At 32.2% G+C, this 15,592-nt stretch overlaps 1 protein-coding gene across 6 annotated transcripts in view; it reads right to left on the bottom strand.

Moving 5' to 3' along the window:
* The window catches only part of LOC139519656 (methyltransferase-like protein 27), a 32,858-nt gene extending 22,234 nt beyond the window's left edge, over positions 1 to 10,624 (bottom strand). Inside the window, exons 1-2 of one of the 6 annotated variants that reach the window (XM_071311862.1) lie at positions 10,214 to 10,624; positions 623 to 799 (exon numbers count right to left, since the gene is read on the bottom strand). In XM_071311862.1, the coding sequence (XP_071167963.1) occupies positions 623 to 778 (156 nt within the window). In that variant the 5' untranslated portion in view covers positions 779 to 799; positions 10,214 to 10,624. The other 5 variants (XM_071311863.1, XM_071311861.1, XM_071311859.1 and 2 more) reach the window with 5 other exon arrangements.
* Between the last annotated feature and the right edge of the window lie 4,968 nt (positions 10,625 to 15,592).

Here is a 15,592-nt window from a genome sequence, read left to right as displayed (position 1 = left end):
AAGTTATTGTCCGGAAACTAAATGCGTCTTCGGACGACGCAGACGACGACGACGAAATGATAGCATTATACGACGCAAAAACATTTTTTGCGGTCGTATAAAAATAAGGAGATGTGAAATTATTTCAAATGATATAAATATCCTACAATTCCAAAGGTAGTGGGTGTACACGTAAGTACAATGGAGCATCTTATGGCCTTCAACCGTTTTAATAAGCGTTGCAAATTGTAAAGACTAGAAGAGGCAAGGCTCCGTGTTGAAGACCGTAATTTGAACCATAATAGTTCACTTTTACAATTGTAGCTTGGATAAGAGAGTTGCACTCAAACCACATATTCTTATATCTAGTAGTTCAAGATACAAAGTCATCCAGATTTATCGATTATCGGAAATAATAGCGAACATATTTTATTTCAAAAAGAAAAAGAGGGAACATACAGATGGAGCAAAACTGTAACACTATTTTCATTTATGTCTTTTGAGCCAAATTCTTTGAACTATCACAATAAAACTGTAAATCGACGGATTTTTTTTTAACTAAAAGTCATTGCACATTCACATCGTTTGAATTGATCACTTGGGTGTACCTTTCAATTTTATTTATTTTCTCAGTTTTGTTTACCTCTTCATATTTTCCGCTATATCCCCATTTGGAATAATATTCTGCAACCTCTTCTTTAGTCATTCCTTCTCTGTGGGCTCCATAATTAGCACCATATGCACTGGCATCTTCTTGGGGACTAGCCTCTATATAGCTTAATGCTTTCTCGTCTGCCATTTTTGTTATGTTGGTGACAGGCTGCAAAAAATATTACTATTAATCAATTGTTAAATATATAATATTTTCTGTAACAAACATAATGGTACAAAATGTAACAGTTTTTAATTCATACTTTTATTTTATATTTGCACACATCATCGCATTTGCTACATATTAAGGCCACACACATTTGATTATTAGTTCTTTGGATTTTCCCGCTCCTGTTTTGGAGAAATTGACTTTTCAGCATACCGCTCCAAAATTAGTTTCTCTTTGGTTTTTTTTGCCCATGATAGACGTTTTTCTTGTGCTTATATTCATTCTATCGATTCAAACGCACTTGTGATTAATCGATTTGTCAAAATCGGGATGCCAACATGAAGTTGTGCATGTTAGCTCATTGCCGTTGACAAGTATAGTTAATGAACACAGTTATCCAAAATGCATCACGTTTTACCTTTGAAGATCTGTTATAGGAGGCAAAAGTTAAAAATCTTTCGTTAGATAACCACAATCGCATCAATATTTGTTAAAGTCTGAGATTACGTAGACACCCAACAGATGTTTTGCTCTAGACAAGCTGCGACCGGGCCCCAGCTTGTCTAGCAAAACAGCCGTTAGACGTCTGAGTAATCTTTGGTTTACCATATTGATGTGAGAGTGGTCATCTAACAAAAGATTTTTAATTTCACTTCCATAATTCCTCTTGTTAAACTGCATCTCCTATGCTTCCTTAATATATGAACATGAATGGATTTAAATGAAAATTCACACAGACAAAGCTTATTTGACGAAAATAATCAAAATGAACTAAACCACAACGAGACAAGACAGCCGTGTATGGTACAGGCACCTATACATCAAATTATATGCATTAGAGCACGTTTTCCATCGTTTATTTTATGAAGTAACCAAGTTTAAAGATGAACATAATTTCTTAATCGCACTATTTAAAAAATATATACTCGCTTCACTTGTAGGGCTCTCGCCACACAAACACTCATTTTCAAGAAAAAAAATGCAATCAAAATAATTTCGCTCGCTCGCCCAATATCATTTGGAGCTTTTGTGAGAAGAACTACAAATGAAATAAAAGTGGCCTAAATATTGATATTCATAACGTTAAAGTTCATTCAACCATGATACAAGTTACAAATTGACAATTTACGAATTAAGAATATTGAAATTACAAAATAAAAAGTAACAAATTGACAATTTACGAATTTAGAATCTTAAAAGTTCAAAGATACAAGTTACAAATTAACGATTTACGAGTAAAGAATTCCGAAATTTCAGTTACAAGTTACAAACTGACAATTTTCTATACGAATTAAAAATTTGACCCCGGTGGCTTTCCATAGATAGTACTGAAGTCGGACATTGTTAACCGTCTGCGAGTTTTCCATAAGTAAAATATCAGATTTGACGGATGAGATTGTTTCTGAGACACGAGCCGTGCTTACAGAACAAATGCCAAATTGAATACTTATCAAAGTGCAATCAATGTACATATGATTCTGACGCAAAAATCACTTACCATAAGTAAAAGTATCAGTTTTGACGGATGAGATTGTTCCTGAGACACGAGCCGTGCTTACAGAAGAAACATCGATACTTATACAAATGCAATCAATGTACATATGATTCTGACGCAAAAATCACTTACCATAAGTTAAAGTATCAGTTTTGACGGATGAGATTGTTCCTGAGACAAGAGCCGTGCTTACAGAAGAAACATCGATACTTATACACGTGCAATCAATGTACATATAATTCTGGCGCAAACGTAACTTACAATAAGTATTAGTATCGGTTTTGACGGATGGAATTATTCCTGACACATGAGTCGTGGTTACAGAAGAAACGTTAACATGGTTACTAATTATACACGAAGGTGCGATTGTGACGTAAAGTCTCTTATTACAAATATCAGTATCTGTTTTGACGGTGAGACACGAGTCGTGGTTACAGACGAAACGTTAATATTATACTAGTGCACGAAAATTTGATTCTGGCGCAAACGTCAGCTACCATAAGTAAATGTATCAGTTTTGACGGTCCGGATGAGATTGTTCCTGAGACACGAGTCGTGCTTACAGAAGAAACGTGAATAATTATACTCGTGCAATCAATGTACATATGATTCTGACGCAAAAGTCACCTACCATAAGTAAAAGTATCAGTTTTGACGGATGAGATTGTTCCGGAGACACGAGTCTTGTTTACAGAAGAAATGTTTACGTGGTTAATACTTAAACACGTATAGATGTGATTCTGGCACAAAAGTCACTAACTATAAGTATCAGTATCAGTTTTGACGGTGAGACACGAGTCGTGGTTACAGACGTACTGTAAATACTTATACATGTACATATGATTCTGGCGCAAAAGTTACTTCCTATAAGTATCGGTATTTACTCTTGCTATAGCATTTGATCCGTGTTTTTATTCACACAACCTACCTGACGTACTTGGATAGATGTATCTGATTTAAACAAATATGATGATTTTTATCTTTCAAAGGAAACAGGTATAATATCAAATTATCAATAATTACTAATTGCTCAGGATGACAATATGTCACAAAATAAAGTTTATTACGATTGCTTATTATATATCGATACTTACATATGCTGCATGTCTTTATAGAAAACGCCTACGAGAATGACGAGATCGAAGTATAATTACTGAATATGGTGGGCTTCGGCAGTTTTCTGCTTTTTGATCCGGATTTTGTATATTTGACACATTCCCCAATACACATCTCAAATTTTATGAAATCCAACAAAATATTTTTAAGAGGAATTAAGACGTTAAAAAAATGTTTTTTTTATTTGAGTCGAGTGTCAGGATGTTTTTTTTAATACTCAAACTTGTTACTGGTTAAAATCAACCTGAAACATGTTTTAGCTTACTCCATAAACACCATGAGGCGGGTTTTATTTACTTTCAACATGTTTAAGGTTGAATTCAACCAATAACCTGGTTAAGAGTAAAACTTAAAACATGTTTCAACACATAATAAAACGGATTAACAAAAAAAAAAAAACCTTAAAGAAAAACAAAACTTTTAAACAGATACTGGCAGCTTTGCAACCAAATAGAAATGCGCGTTTGTAGGACGAAGAACATGCTTCTAGTTCCCTTTGGTATATTCATGTACAAATTTCAAGAATTATTTTCAACTAAAAAGAAATACTTTTATGCGATTTTCTTGGATTTTTTGCATAGGAACCCGAACCAAGTCCAAAATTAATGTCAATGACATGGTAAATCAGCTATTTCTGTAGAAAAGCAAGCTCGTGTGACATTGTGATTGACAATGTTGTTCCCCGTGTCTGTTATTATTTATGTAGGAAAAACGGACCGTATTCCACTAAATTTTTAAACATATAATAAAATTGGAAATTGGAATGGGGAATATGTCAAAGAGACAACAACCCGACCAAAGAGCATAAAACAGCCGAAGGTCACCAAATGGTCTTCAACGCAGTGAGAAAATCTCGCACCCAGAGATGGGCCTCAGCTGGCCCCCTAAAGAAAATGTGTACTTGTTCAGTGAAAATGGACGTCATACTTAACTTCAAAACATATAAATGAACTAAAATCAAAAACATACATAACTTACAAAGGCCAAGTTGGGACAGGCGCAAAAATGCGACGGGGTTAAACATTTTTTGTGAGATCTCAACCTCCCCTGCCTCTAGCCAATACAGAATAAAAAAACACATAGCAAAACGCATATAAAGTAAAACTAAATTTAAAAGAAGTAAGAGTCCGATGTCAGAACAGGCAACAAAAGAAACCAAGCAAAGGGACATAAAACATAAATTAACAAAGGACTACCAGTCGTTACTGACATTCCAGCTCCAGACCTAAATTAGTATGTTCCAAAATTTCTTATATCTCTTGTTGCAGCAATACTACAATTATTGCCATTAAATATTATTTGTTTTCTCCAAATTTCCGACTTTTTATACCGTAATTTTGTTGTAATTTGTCTATTTATAATGTACAAGTATACTTGAAAGTTTAGCATAAGTTGAATGCGATTGATTTATTTTTTAAAAATATTAAAGTCAAAAATTTAGATTATGATCTGCATGACATGCATTCTCCATGTATAGTGGATAAATTTTCAATAGTACATGCAAATATTAATGCTGTTATTATTCAAAAATTGTGCTTTCTGTCGTTAATATATTTTCAATCATTAAAATCTTTCGTATGTGTATAAGGACCGGTACTGTCACAACAGGGCAATGTTTGTGTGTGTTAACCAGTGCCAAATTGTTGCTGCATCGCCGGGCCCTTTTAATCTTTATCTATTATGGGATTTACATGAATCATTTGCAAAATATAAAATATAGAAAAATGTCAAACTCCAAGGTAAAAAACGGAAAGTCTCTTATCAAATGGAAACACCAAAAGTTCAAACACATCAAACGAATGAAAAACAACTGGCATATTCCTGACTTGGTACAGGCATTGTCTAAGGTAGAAAATGGGGGATTAAACCTGGTTTTATAGCTAGCTAACCTTTCACTTATTTGACAGTCGCATAAAATTTCATATTTTTGACAGCAATGTGTGAACAAAAACAAATTACAAGTAGGATTAAAATAACAAACACTGCAAATATCAACTTTTTCACGTTGAAAAGGGGTCTCATAAGTCAAAGACATCAATCAATTTCTCTTAATGTTCATTGTATACATATGAGAAAATAGGTCCTATCAAAAGTGTTTTGTTTTGTTAACATGAATGATGATATTATATGTTAAAATATATAATAAAATTCTTTATTTGAGAATTTTGGCAAAAAGTGTGATTTGCCTATAGGTATAGAAAAGGTGCAATTTTCTTGTTCCGAAAGTCTTCTGTTTTAAAGACTTGGGTACATGCTATGTCAAGTTTGTCATTAGGGTATTGAACAGTACAATTTTCTATTTTTTATATGAATTTGTGATCAGTTGATGTGATTTTTTTTCATAATAAAAAAAATAAGGCAATCGTTAAGTGTATAATTGTTGCAGCTGTCCTAAGTAAGACCCTAAGTCAGCCTCGAATCTGATCTTCAATAGTTAACTTTGTTGATGTCGTTCATAAATAAATAAATAAATAAATAAATAAATAAATAAATAAATAAATAAATAAATAAATAAATAAATAAATAAATAAATAAATAAATAAATAAATAAATAAATAAATAAATAAATAAATAATCTTTATTTCAAGATGATGATCCCATTAGTTAAAACTAATCTTCCTGAGAGTCCTCAAAATAATAATAACATATTTATAAGTACATAGAGTATTATAAAGTTATATTATACACAATATACAATTGTATTTAAATAATAATGAAAAAGCATATTAATTTGCACAATTGATGAAAAATTTGTAACATTTTGTTTTAAAAGATACAAGTGTATTACTCATTTTTATTTCATTTGGTAAACTGTTCCATATTTGAGAACCTGAATATGTAAATGTTTTCTTTAAAAATTTGTTTTTGGTTTTGGAAGATTTAATAGTTTTTCATCAGCTGAACGTAAGTTATAATTTTGATTATCAGTAAAATGAAAATTTTCTTGTAAATAGTTAGGAACCATACCATTTAATGATTTAAATACAAGTATTGCCTTTTGGTATTGAATGCGTTTTTCCATATTTAACCAGTGTAAACTATTAAACAATAAACTGGATGATGTCATTATGTCAGCTTCTACTATAACCCTAGCAGATTTCTTTAATAACTTATTAAGTTTATTTATTCCACTTTCACAACAGCTTCCCCATATATTGCAACAATAATCAAATAATGGCAGAATACAAGCATTAAAATAGATAATACGTATATGCATAGGTAAATATTTTCTTATCTTTTGTAATAAATTGATTCTGTTTGATATAGTACATGACATTTTATCTATCTGCTGATTCCAATTTAGGTTTTTGTCAATATATAAACCAAGAAGTTTTTCACAATCTACACTTTCTATTTGTTCATTTGAAATATTGATATCTAAACTGTTTCCAGTTGAACAAAGCCTTTGTTTTGAACCAATAATATAGATTAGACAGTTGGTTTTCCAGTTTGAATGGTTTTAAACTATTAATTTTGGGGGCCCTTAAATTTATAGCTTGCTGTTCGGTGTGAGCCAAGGCTCCGTGTTAAGGACAGTACCTTGACCTATAATTGTCTACTTTTATAAATTGTGACTTGGATGGAGACTTGTCTCATTGGCACTCATACCACATCTTATATACATCATGTACATAGTGACAGGTATAGGTGACTTATTGCATATAGTCACGGTGAAATCGGTTAAAAAAGGTTCTGAAGTGTCAAGTATTTAGAAATGGCGGTAAAAACTGCATTTCATATAACACAAAAAAATCTATTCTTTGAGGCATTCTTATCCAACTTTGGACAATATTCAAGATCTTCATGAAGCTGGGACTATTATACATGAGACTACTATAACACTGTGTTATAGTAGTCTCAGATTATACTAACAGTATAATAGTCCCATCCTGAAGTAAGCCGGTGATATTTCATAAATAAATACACCGGCCATACCAGATATAGACATGATAGATGAACATATAGACTTAAGCTTCAATTTTCAAACATGAGAGCCAGAAGGTTTTTTCTCCTTTATGTATATTAGAGCTCTTACTTTTATATCAAATACCATGACAGAGAAAAAAAAACATCGCCGGTAGGCCACCATCTTGAAAATATCTAAACCGTCCTTGGAAGTATGGTTAAAGGTTTCATTAACCAAATAACCAATTGGTTAAGAACAAAAAATAATAAAACATTGAACCAATAACCAAACTTCAACCAGGTTAATGGTTAAAGAAAATAAAACACGCATCTGGTTGAAATGTTCTTTAACCATTTAACCACATGGTTAAAAATGACCCGTCAAAAAAACTGCTTACCATAACAGTGTTTAAAACCAGGTTCATGGTTCAGAATTAAAAAACAGGCCCTAGAGAAATACTGCCCTGACGAGGTTAAATATCCAAGTCTGGGCATTGAGTCTCAAGCACGAGAAAAACGATCCCCGCGAAAAAGTGACCGGACAATTATAGTTATACTGCATGGACATATACTATATGGAAAACGGTACTATTACATTTTCCCAGCTTTAGGTTGGCCTTTTGTGTACCCAAGGCAGGTGAAGGAAGTCAAATTAGGAGCGCTGTGATTGGATGTAAGGGTATAATATATATATATTTTTTTTATCTATCTATGAATAACTGCAGTGTGTTTATTTACAATACAAATTTTGAAACCTATTGAAATATTTTCCAGAGAATTATTTGAAAAGACTTTCAAAATTTCATAAATTTGGTTCAAAATTTCCGTTGGAAATTGTTCATGATACTATTTGGCTTCAATTTTTAAAGTAGAAATATACTGATTCATACACTGCAACAAGTGTATTAAGATATTTCTCCACTCGAGATGCAGTTAAATTTTATTATTTAAAGCCCGAGGCTTGCCGAGCTCTTTAAAAAACTAAAAGTTTAACTGTCGAGAGTGGAGAAATATCGTAATACACGAGTTATAGTGTAGGAATCTGTTTCTCTAATGATTTATCCTTCTTTTTCAAACGGATTAAAAAAATAGGAAAATTCAGAAGAAAACAAAACATTTAGACGTCATAATCAAATTTCGACTAATTATTTGCCGAGAACAGATTTTTCACTAGTGAGGAGAAATATTTTTCACACACCGGTCAGGAAATGTGAAAATAGCACAAAAATTAGAGAATAATAAAGTACTAACACCACACATAACTGTTTATCCAGGTTTTTATTATAAAAAGTGGTAAATTTAGAAAATGTTAGTATTGTCGCCTATGGCAGAATAAATAGTACCGTTATCCCTATAGGGAAATTTTAATTGTTTACTCGTAGCAAGAAAACAAGTTCGGTGACACCATTTTTCTTTTCATTTTCTTAAAATATATGATAAAACCTATCTTCTCATATTCTATTTCAAAATTCTGTCTAATAGATTTCTTTTTATCCACGAAAATGTAATTTTTCATGAACGACCGAAGCAAATTTTGGCAATTTTGAACGACTCGTACCTTGAAAAATAGCGCGGTGGACTTTTTTTTGAAAAAAGCACAGTAAAATCTTCATTTTGGCAAAGTATAAGAAAATTCTGGCTCTTTTTGTATACCCCTGAACTTTGATTTATAAAAGTGTAATACACACAAATTTCCAGCAAATCTAATGATTACAATAGGACAATTATAGGGATTCTGGAGGAGTGCACAATTATCCTTCATTTTTGGGGTCAGAATATGTATTTTCAACCCGTCGTGGTCATGAGTTTTGAAATAAGTATTCGAAGAATTGTGTGTACTGTTTCAATGTTTAGCATACAACATGTACAATACATTATTCTATTCATTAATTTATCAGATGCGACAAGTCTGGTTTTAATCGCGAAACACTAAACCATAAGATCGATGATCAATGACCAAACATACGTACTTAGTATCGATATCGTTCTTCTTCCAGGCATAAGGTAGTTGGGGAGGAGTGCTTTTATATAAGTATAGGTAATTCTTAAGATTTTTTTATAACTATATATATAGGTACTGAATGTTATTTAAAAATATGTACGTTTTTTCCAGGCTTAACTGGCACCCTAGGTAACAAAAGAAAATTGAAGTAACCCCCCCCCCCCATTTTTTTGGGAACTGGATTCAATAATTGAATGTACATATAATCCGTTTTACTTGCGATTTTATCCTCCTGTACTGATTAACCTCAAACAGTGTATGTATGCACCGTCTAATCCTTTCTTATCATTAATTTATAGTATTATCATACACATCTTAATCGATTCGTATCAGCATCGATGTAACGGGTTTATACATCTCTGATATCAGCTGCACACACCAACTACACACGTGGGTAAAAATATTTGATGATCGATTGATTTATCATGTTTATACTCATTTTCATTACGCTCATCACACAACATTTCTTTTATCCTGAATCTTACAGTGCACACAACTTAGATAGACCTATTCAAAATAATTATAAAACTAATGATCTCTAATGCTATTTGGGAACGATACATGGTCAGTATGGCTTTATTAATCGTGTTAATAATCTTATCTATTTAAAAAAAAATGACTTTTGTCTTTTCATGAATGGATTAATAACACATGCACACCATAAATAATTATTATATAAGCTTTTCCTGTTCATGTATATAAATTTATTAAAAATAAGGAAAGAGATAAAATCATTTTACATTATTTTACACCTTATACATTTCCCAGTAACAATTTTTATACCGTTGATCAGCTTGAATCAAAAATATACAATTTATGCTATAAGTATTATTATTTACACACTATAACAACTACTAGAATCATACTATGGTTACTAAAATAAAAAGCGTCTTACTATTCCAGCCCGTGTTGTAAAAAGACAAATCTGCTAGTCCAAACGTATAACTCGCTATCTTCCGAGCAACCCTGGATTGTTATCTCGATCATTGAATTTCCTTGATTATTTACTTTCAATGTTCATCAATGGTAAAAGTCCAATTTTAGACAGGCAGTTATGAAGTATACAATTATAAGGAACAGTTTGATTAATATTCAATAATCCCGGATATCGATATATGTTATTTTTGGAATATTACGACGAAATCATTGTGATTTTTTACAATTTATTATGTGTACAAAGCGGGGGAAATACACACATCTACTTAAGGATAACACTTAGTCTTGCTGACACGTTTTATTTTATCAGTGAGATATGACATTACACAATGTCACGACAACCCATGTATGAATATTCAGACACACAACCAATAAATAATTCATTAAACTTAATAAGCCCTATCGTAGACCAGAAGGAGGAATTTACGTTAATGTGATAATAGAATAATAGATGATTTATTACAGTTAACTGTTACGTTTTTAAAATATTTTTAAACAGGCTAAAAAGGGTAACCGTTATATGATAATACATGTCATACATGTACCATACGATTTTGTCGTGTTTTCTTATTTTGCATAAAAAGTACATCGTCATTTATATACTGGGGGAGGGAGTGGGGAAGGGAAAATTCTCTCTGTTTAGATGTTAATTTTTAGGATGTTTAAAAAATATTTGAAAACATACCCCCTCCATAACAGTTAACTGTACTCATTATTGATTATTGATTATAATTACTTACTGATATCTGTTTTCCTAAAATTGACGAAAAAAACCTGACCCTTTTTTTAAAATTTTTTTTGAATTCATTGTTTTCTGTTTTCTCCTTCAGAATCATTTGAATTGCTGAAATCGGTTATCAATATGTTTTCAACTTACTGTTTATAATATCTGTTTTGAGCAAAATCATATTTAATGGACCCCCTCTCGCCACCCCCTCATTTAAAAGAGATATCAATTTTACAAAAACTCAGTTACTCACGAATCTGTTTACGAAAAAAAAAAAAACTTCTTCATTGATTACAAAAAATAAAAAAAATATATAGGATCTCACTAAAAAAAATGTCGAAAAGAAAGCGAGGTTGTTTTGTAAAGGGATCTATTTAATAGTTTATATGCATGTATGTACGAACAGTTAATAATTTTCGGAATATAAATTTGCTAAAGCAAACGATATATATCTGTCGCCTTGACCTGTATATGTATAAAAAAGAAGATGTGGTATGGTTAACAAAGGAACAACTCTCCACAAGAGACAAAATGACACAGAAATTAACAACAACATGTATAGGTCACCACGGCCTTTAACAATAAGCAAAGCCCATACTGAATATTCAGCTATAAAAGGCCCCGAAATGGCAAATGTAAAGCAATGCAAACGAGAAAACCATGCACCGGCCTAATTTATGTACAAAAAATGAACGAAAAACAAATATGTAATACATCAACAAACGAAAACCACTGAATTTCAGGCTACTGACTTGGGACAGGCACGTACATACAGAATGTGGCAAGGTTAAACATTATCCCAACTCTCTCCTAACCTTGTACAGTGGTGTAACAGTACAACATAAGAACGAACTATAAAAATCAGTTGAAAAAGGCTCATCAGAAATAGAAGTACATCTAACAAAAACACAGAGTGGACGAGGTCGGGTACTGGTATATCCCAACAACAAAAAGACACTAAGTACAGATATACGAGTACTCGCAGCTACTGACAGCTAGTCCAAAGCCACTAACACCAAATAAAAAAAAATGCATCTAAGACTCAGTCGGTATGTATTCAACATCCAACATCCAATGGATTCAATATAAAGACTTCATAAACAGTCAGAGAAAAACATGACTTTCTGCAATGTAAAGATACAGGTATCAACAGATTGTAGATCTATGAATATGTTGCTTTTAATTTACTGATAACAAAATCAATATCTTTACCAATAAAATCACTATTCAGTGATCTGATTACTGTATTGGATTGGTAACCTTTTAGAATATATTTATTTGAAGGATCGAGTATTTTACCAGGATCGTTTCCATATTCCCAGGCACGGTAAAAAACGTCTCCATAAAATTTAGATGGGCTTTCCCGTTTAAATAAGTTTTCTACAGATACAACAAAACTTCAAAACCAAATCTTTATATCTATGGAAGAATTTAGTACAGGTTTTAAGTAATTTGTGGTAACAAAATATCTGGCTTTAAAATTTACCAGTAATACATAGATTGCGTTCGTTAAAATAAAAAGCGACGTCAAAACAGACACAGGCATAGCGAATGAGTTGTGCAATATAAACACCGTAAGATGGTGCCAAAGGAACATCACCATCTAAAAATGGAAAATTGACAACAGGGAACGAAAAATCGTTCCTTTTGTCGTAAATTTTAGTGTTGAGTTTCTCGTGTAAATATTGATATAGAAAAATGCAGTTTATTTTATTTCATATACTTTATTATTTAATGAATGTAAGTTCTACTGTGTAAAATATTTTATATAAAATTATTGTTTAACTGTTCTGTCAAATAAGTACTCTAATAAGCTGTTGAAATTCAGCTGTGGCCAAATTGACCTCCGGTTATATGTCTAGCAAAGTTAAATAAAACATCTTACTTTGGACAACGTTCAACCTACGTCAGCAACTTTATTTATGTTAAGCTATAAAGCTTCTAGTGAAGAGTTACTAGGACATTCATAAATTAATTATAATAAGTATACTGATCAAGCCGCTATGATATTAATAGCGAGTTTCTTGGTATTCTAGGAGAGTCTCTTGGTTTTGAAAATAATTTAGATTTAAAATTATTTTCATTTTAATTTTATTTTGGAAGAAATAATTAAAGTTTATAAGTAATTAATCTTTTAATTCAGAGTTTTATTTTAACAGTAACCAATATTGTTATTATTTGGTATATATAACTTGAATTGTTCGTAGTATTTTATTATTGTTTTCAATTTATTTTGACTTCAAAATGTGTACTTTGAAATCATATTGTAATTGTTTTGATGTTTTCTTTATTAAATTAAGGCGAAGTGTACGTAATTGCACGCCCCTAGCGGAATACGGGATTAAAAACGTTCGTCGTTAGTTACGCAAGTTATCTCCCTTACTCCAAGAAAGGACACACCAAAGAGAAACTACTTTCTGCGGTCTATTATAAACCCAACAAGCACTCCTGTGCTGTCTTTAACCCCATAGAAATTATCTAAATAACTCCAATTAGAATCCACAGCATTCTGTACATTGTTCTGTGTGCAGCCTGACTTAAAAAACACTGTTTTTTTTTTGTTTTAGACGCGTAGGAGAAGGCATTTCGTGTTTATGATATCAACAGAAAGAAAAAAAACGCCTCACAAGTAAATTATAAACAAATAAACATGTAACAATTTTTCGTCTATTGATATCAAATTAATTAAAATGAAACCTGAATTGACCCAACAATATCGTTTTAAAAAGCCGTAGTCTTGAACGAAAAACACAGTACTCAACGTAAAGTTTTATAATAGGTTACAAATAATTAATGAAAGACATGTGAATTTAATTGTTTAATTAAAAAGACGTTGAAATGTTCGGATTTTGTGCAATTGAAAATTTAAGAACATGATTTATATTCATATAAGAAATCAGACGATACCAAGAGAATAATTTGACCACTAGTGCAACACTTACAGGTCGGAAGAACAAAGACAGAAAACAAACAAAAAATAAACAAATTAGGCCCCAAAAATTATTCAGTAACTTAAAACTTGTCTCACTCTAACATTTATCCTAAAATAAGTAAAAATTATGTCATTCAACTCCCAGTTTTCAACTTTTTCTACATGTGCAGAAAATAAACAGGTGTCTTCTATTCCGTCCGCAATTTATGGGAAAACTAAGTCTAAATTTAGAACCATATTGAAATTGAAAGTACACATGTAAGATAAAATATAACATGTCATTTCTTCTTTCACAAATTCCAATTTCGAAGAGATATATAGCGAAATCTGTTTTCTTTTATTGTGCCTGTGTGCATCATTCAAAATTAGAGAATGTAATTTTGAAGTATCAAGTCTCAATTCAAGATTCTGATTGAATAGAATATAGAATTACGGGATGGGGGGGGGGGGGGGGGGGGGGGGAGGGGGGGGGGGGTAGGACCTTTATCGAAACTCCGGGATCGGGTGTTTTTAAGCTCGACATTTCGGGATTGACCCTTCCGGGATCCGGGAATTCTATTTCTGAATTTCGGGTAGTCGGGATTTAATTTTTTTTTAAATTCAGGACCTTGGGATTTCGTGTTTTTAAGCCCAGGATTTCCGGATCAGGATCCCTCCTTTCCTCCTCCCTCTATTATGGTTAAAGAAAAGAGGTCAGGGAAGTTTTGTGATACTTGTAACTGCAATTTGATATTTAGTGGAATGAGAGGTGAAATGTGTTCAGACTATTACATTTCGATTTTTTTTTAAAATTTAACCCAAGTTTACTGCAAGGGGAGTTTTAACAATCTCGATAATCACTGTGCTTAAACGGCTGTGGGTAACTTAAGTTACCCACAGCCCAAGATGGAGCCGCCTTGCGTCAGTTAGATACTTTTCTTCTATAGAATAACAATACCACGAATGCATCAATTAAACAACTGAATTTAAAAGTTGTATTAATCGTTTAGGGAAACCCCTAAACTGGAAAGGTGATTAAATTCGACAAAATAAACGATCACAGCACGATTTTAAAAAACACTTAGGCTGTCCGTAACTTCAAAACAACTTGTCCGTAACTTTTTTCATCATACCAATAGAGATGTCCGTAACTTTCAAAGAATCGACATACGCGGATGTATTGTTTAAACTGATGATAGAGATTGCATCAAATACATATTCACAAAACGAAGTAGATGTCTAGTATGATATAATTCATTGTATCGATGGAAGACAAAATTGGGAAAAATATGAAAAAAATCACGATAAATCCGCAAAAATCGGGTCTCATTTTGTATAACGTCGGGGTATCCGAATCGCCAAGTTCGGAGGGTTGTTTCCGATCATAGCAGTATGATAAACTGTTGAAACATATCATTGTTCGTTTTTATTTTTGAACAAGTAGACTACACAAGTATTTTTTACACATACGTGTAGCATGTATACACTTACTGATTTTCTGCCAGCAACGACAAGGGTAGCGTGAATCCGGGATATTGGATTTTGGAGGGGAACCCAAATTGCCCAGGCATGCAGTGGATAGACTATACGAGACTTAAGTGCACAAACTTTTTCCGTCTTTTTGAAAAAGCCAAAAACATTTTTCTCTCATCCCCACAAAAACCAAGATTTACAGTAAATGGGAAAACTTAAAAAAGGAC

The sequence above is a fragment of the Mytilus edulis genome, chromosome 4, assembly GCF_963676685.1.
Source record: "Mytilus edulis chromosome 4, xbMytEdul2.2, whole genome shotgun sequence".
NCBI lineage: Eukaryota > Metazoa > Mollusca > Bivalvia > Mytilida > Mytilidae > Mytilus > Mytilus edulis.
This window is presented reverse-complemented; position numbering and strand designations above follow the sequence as displayed.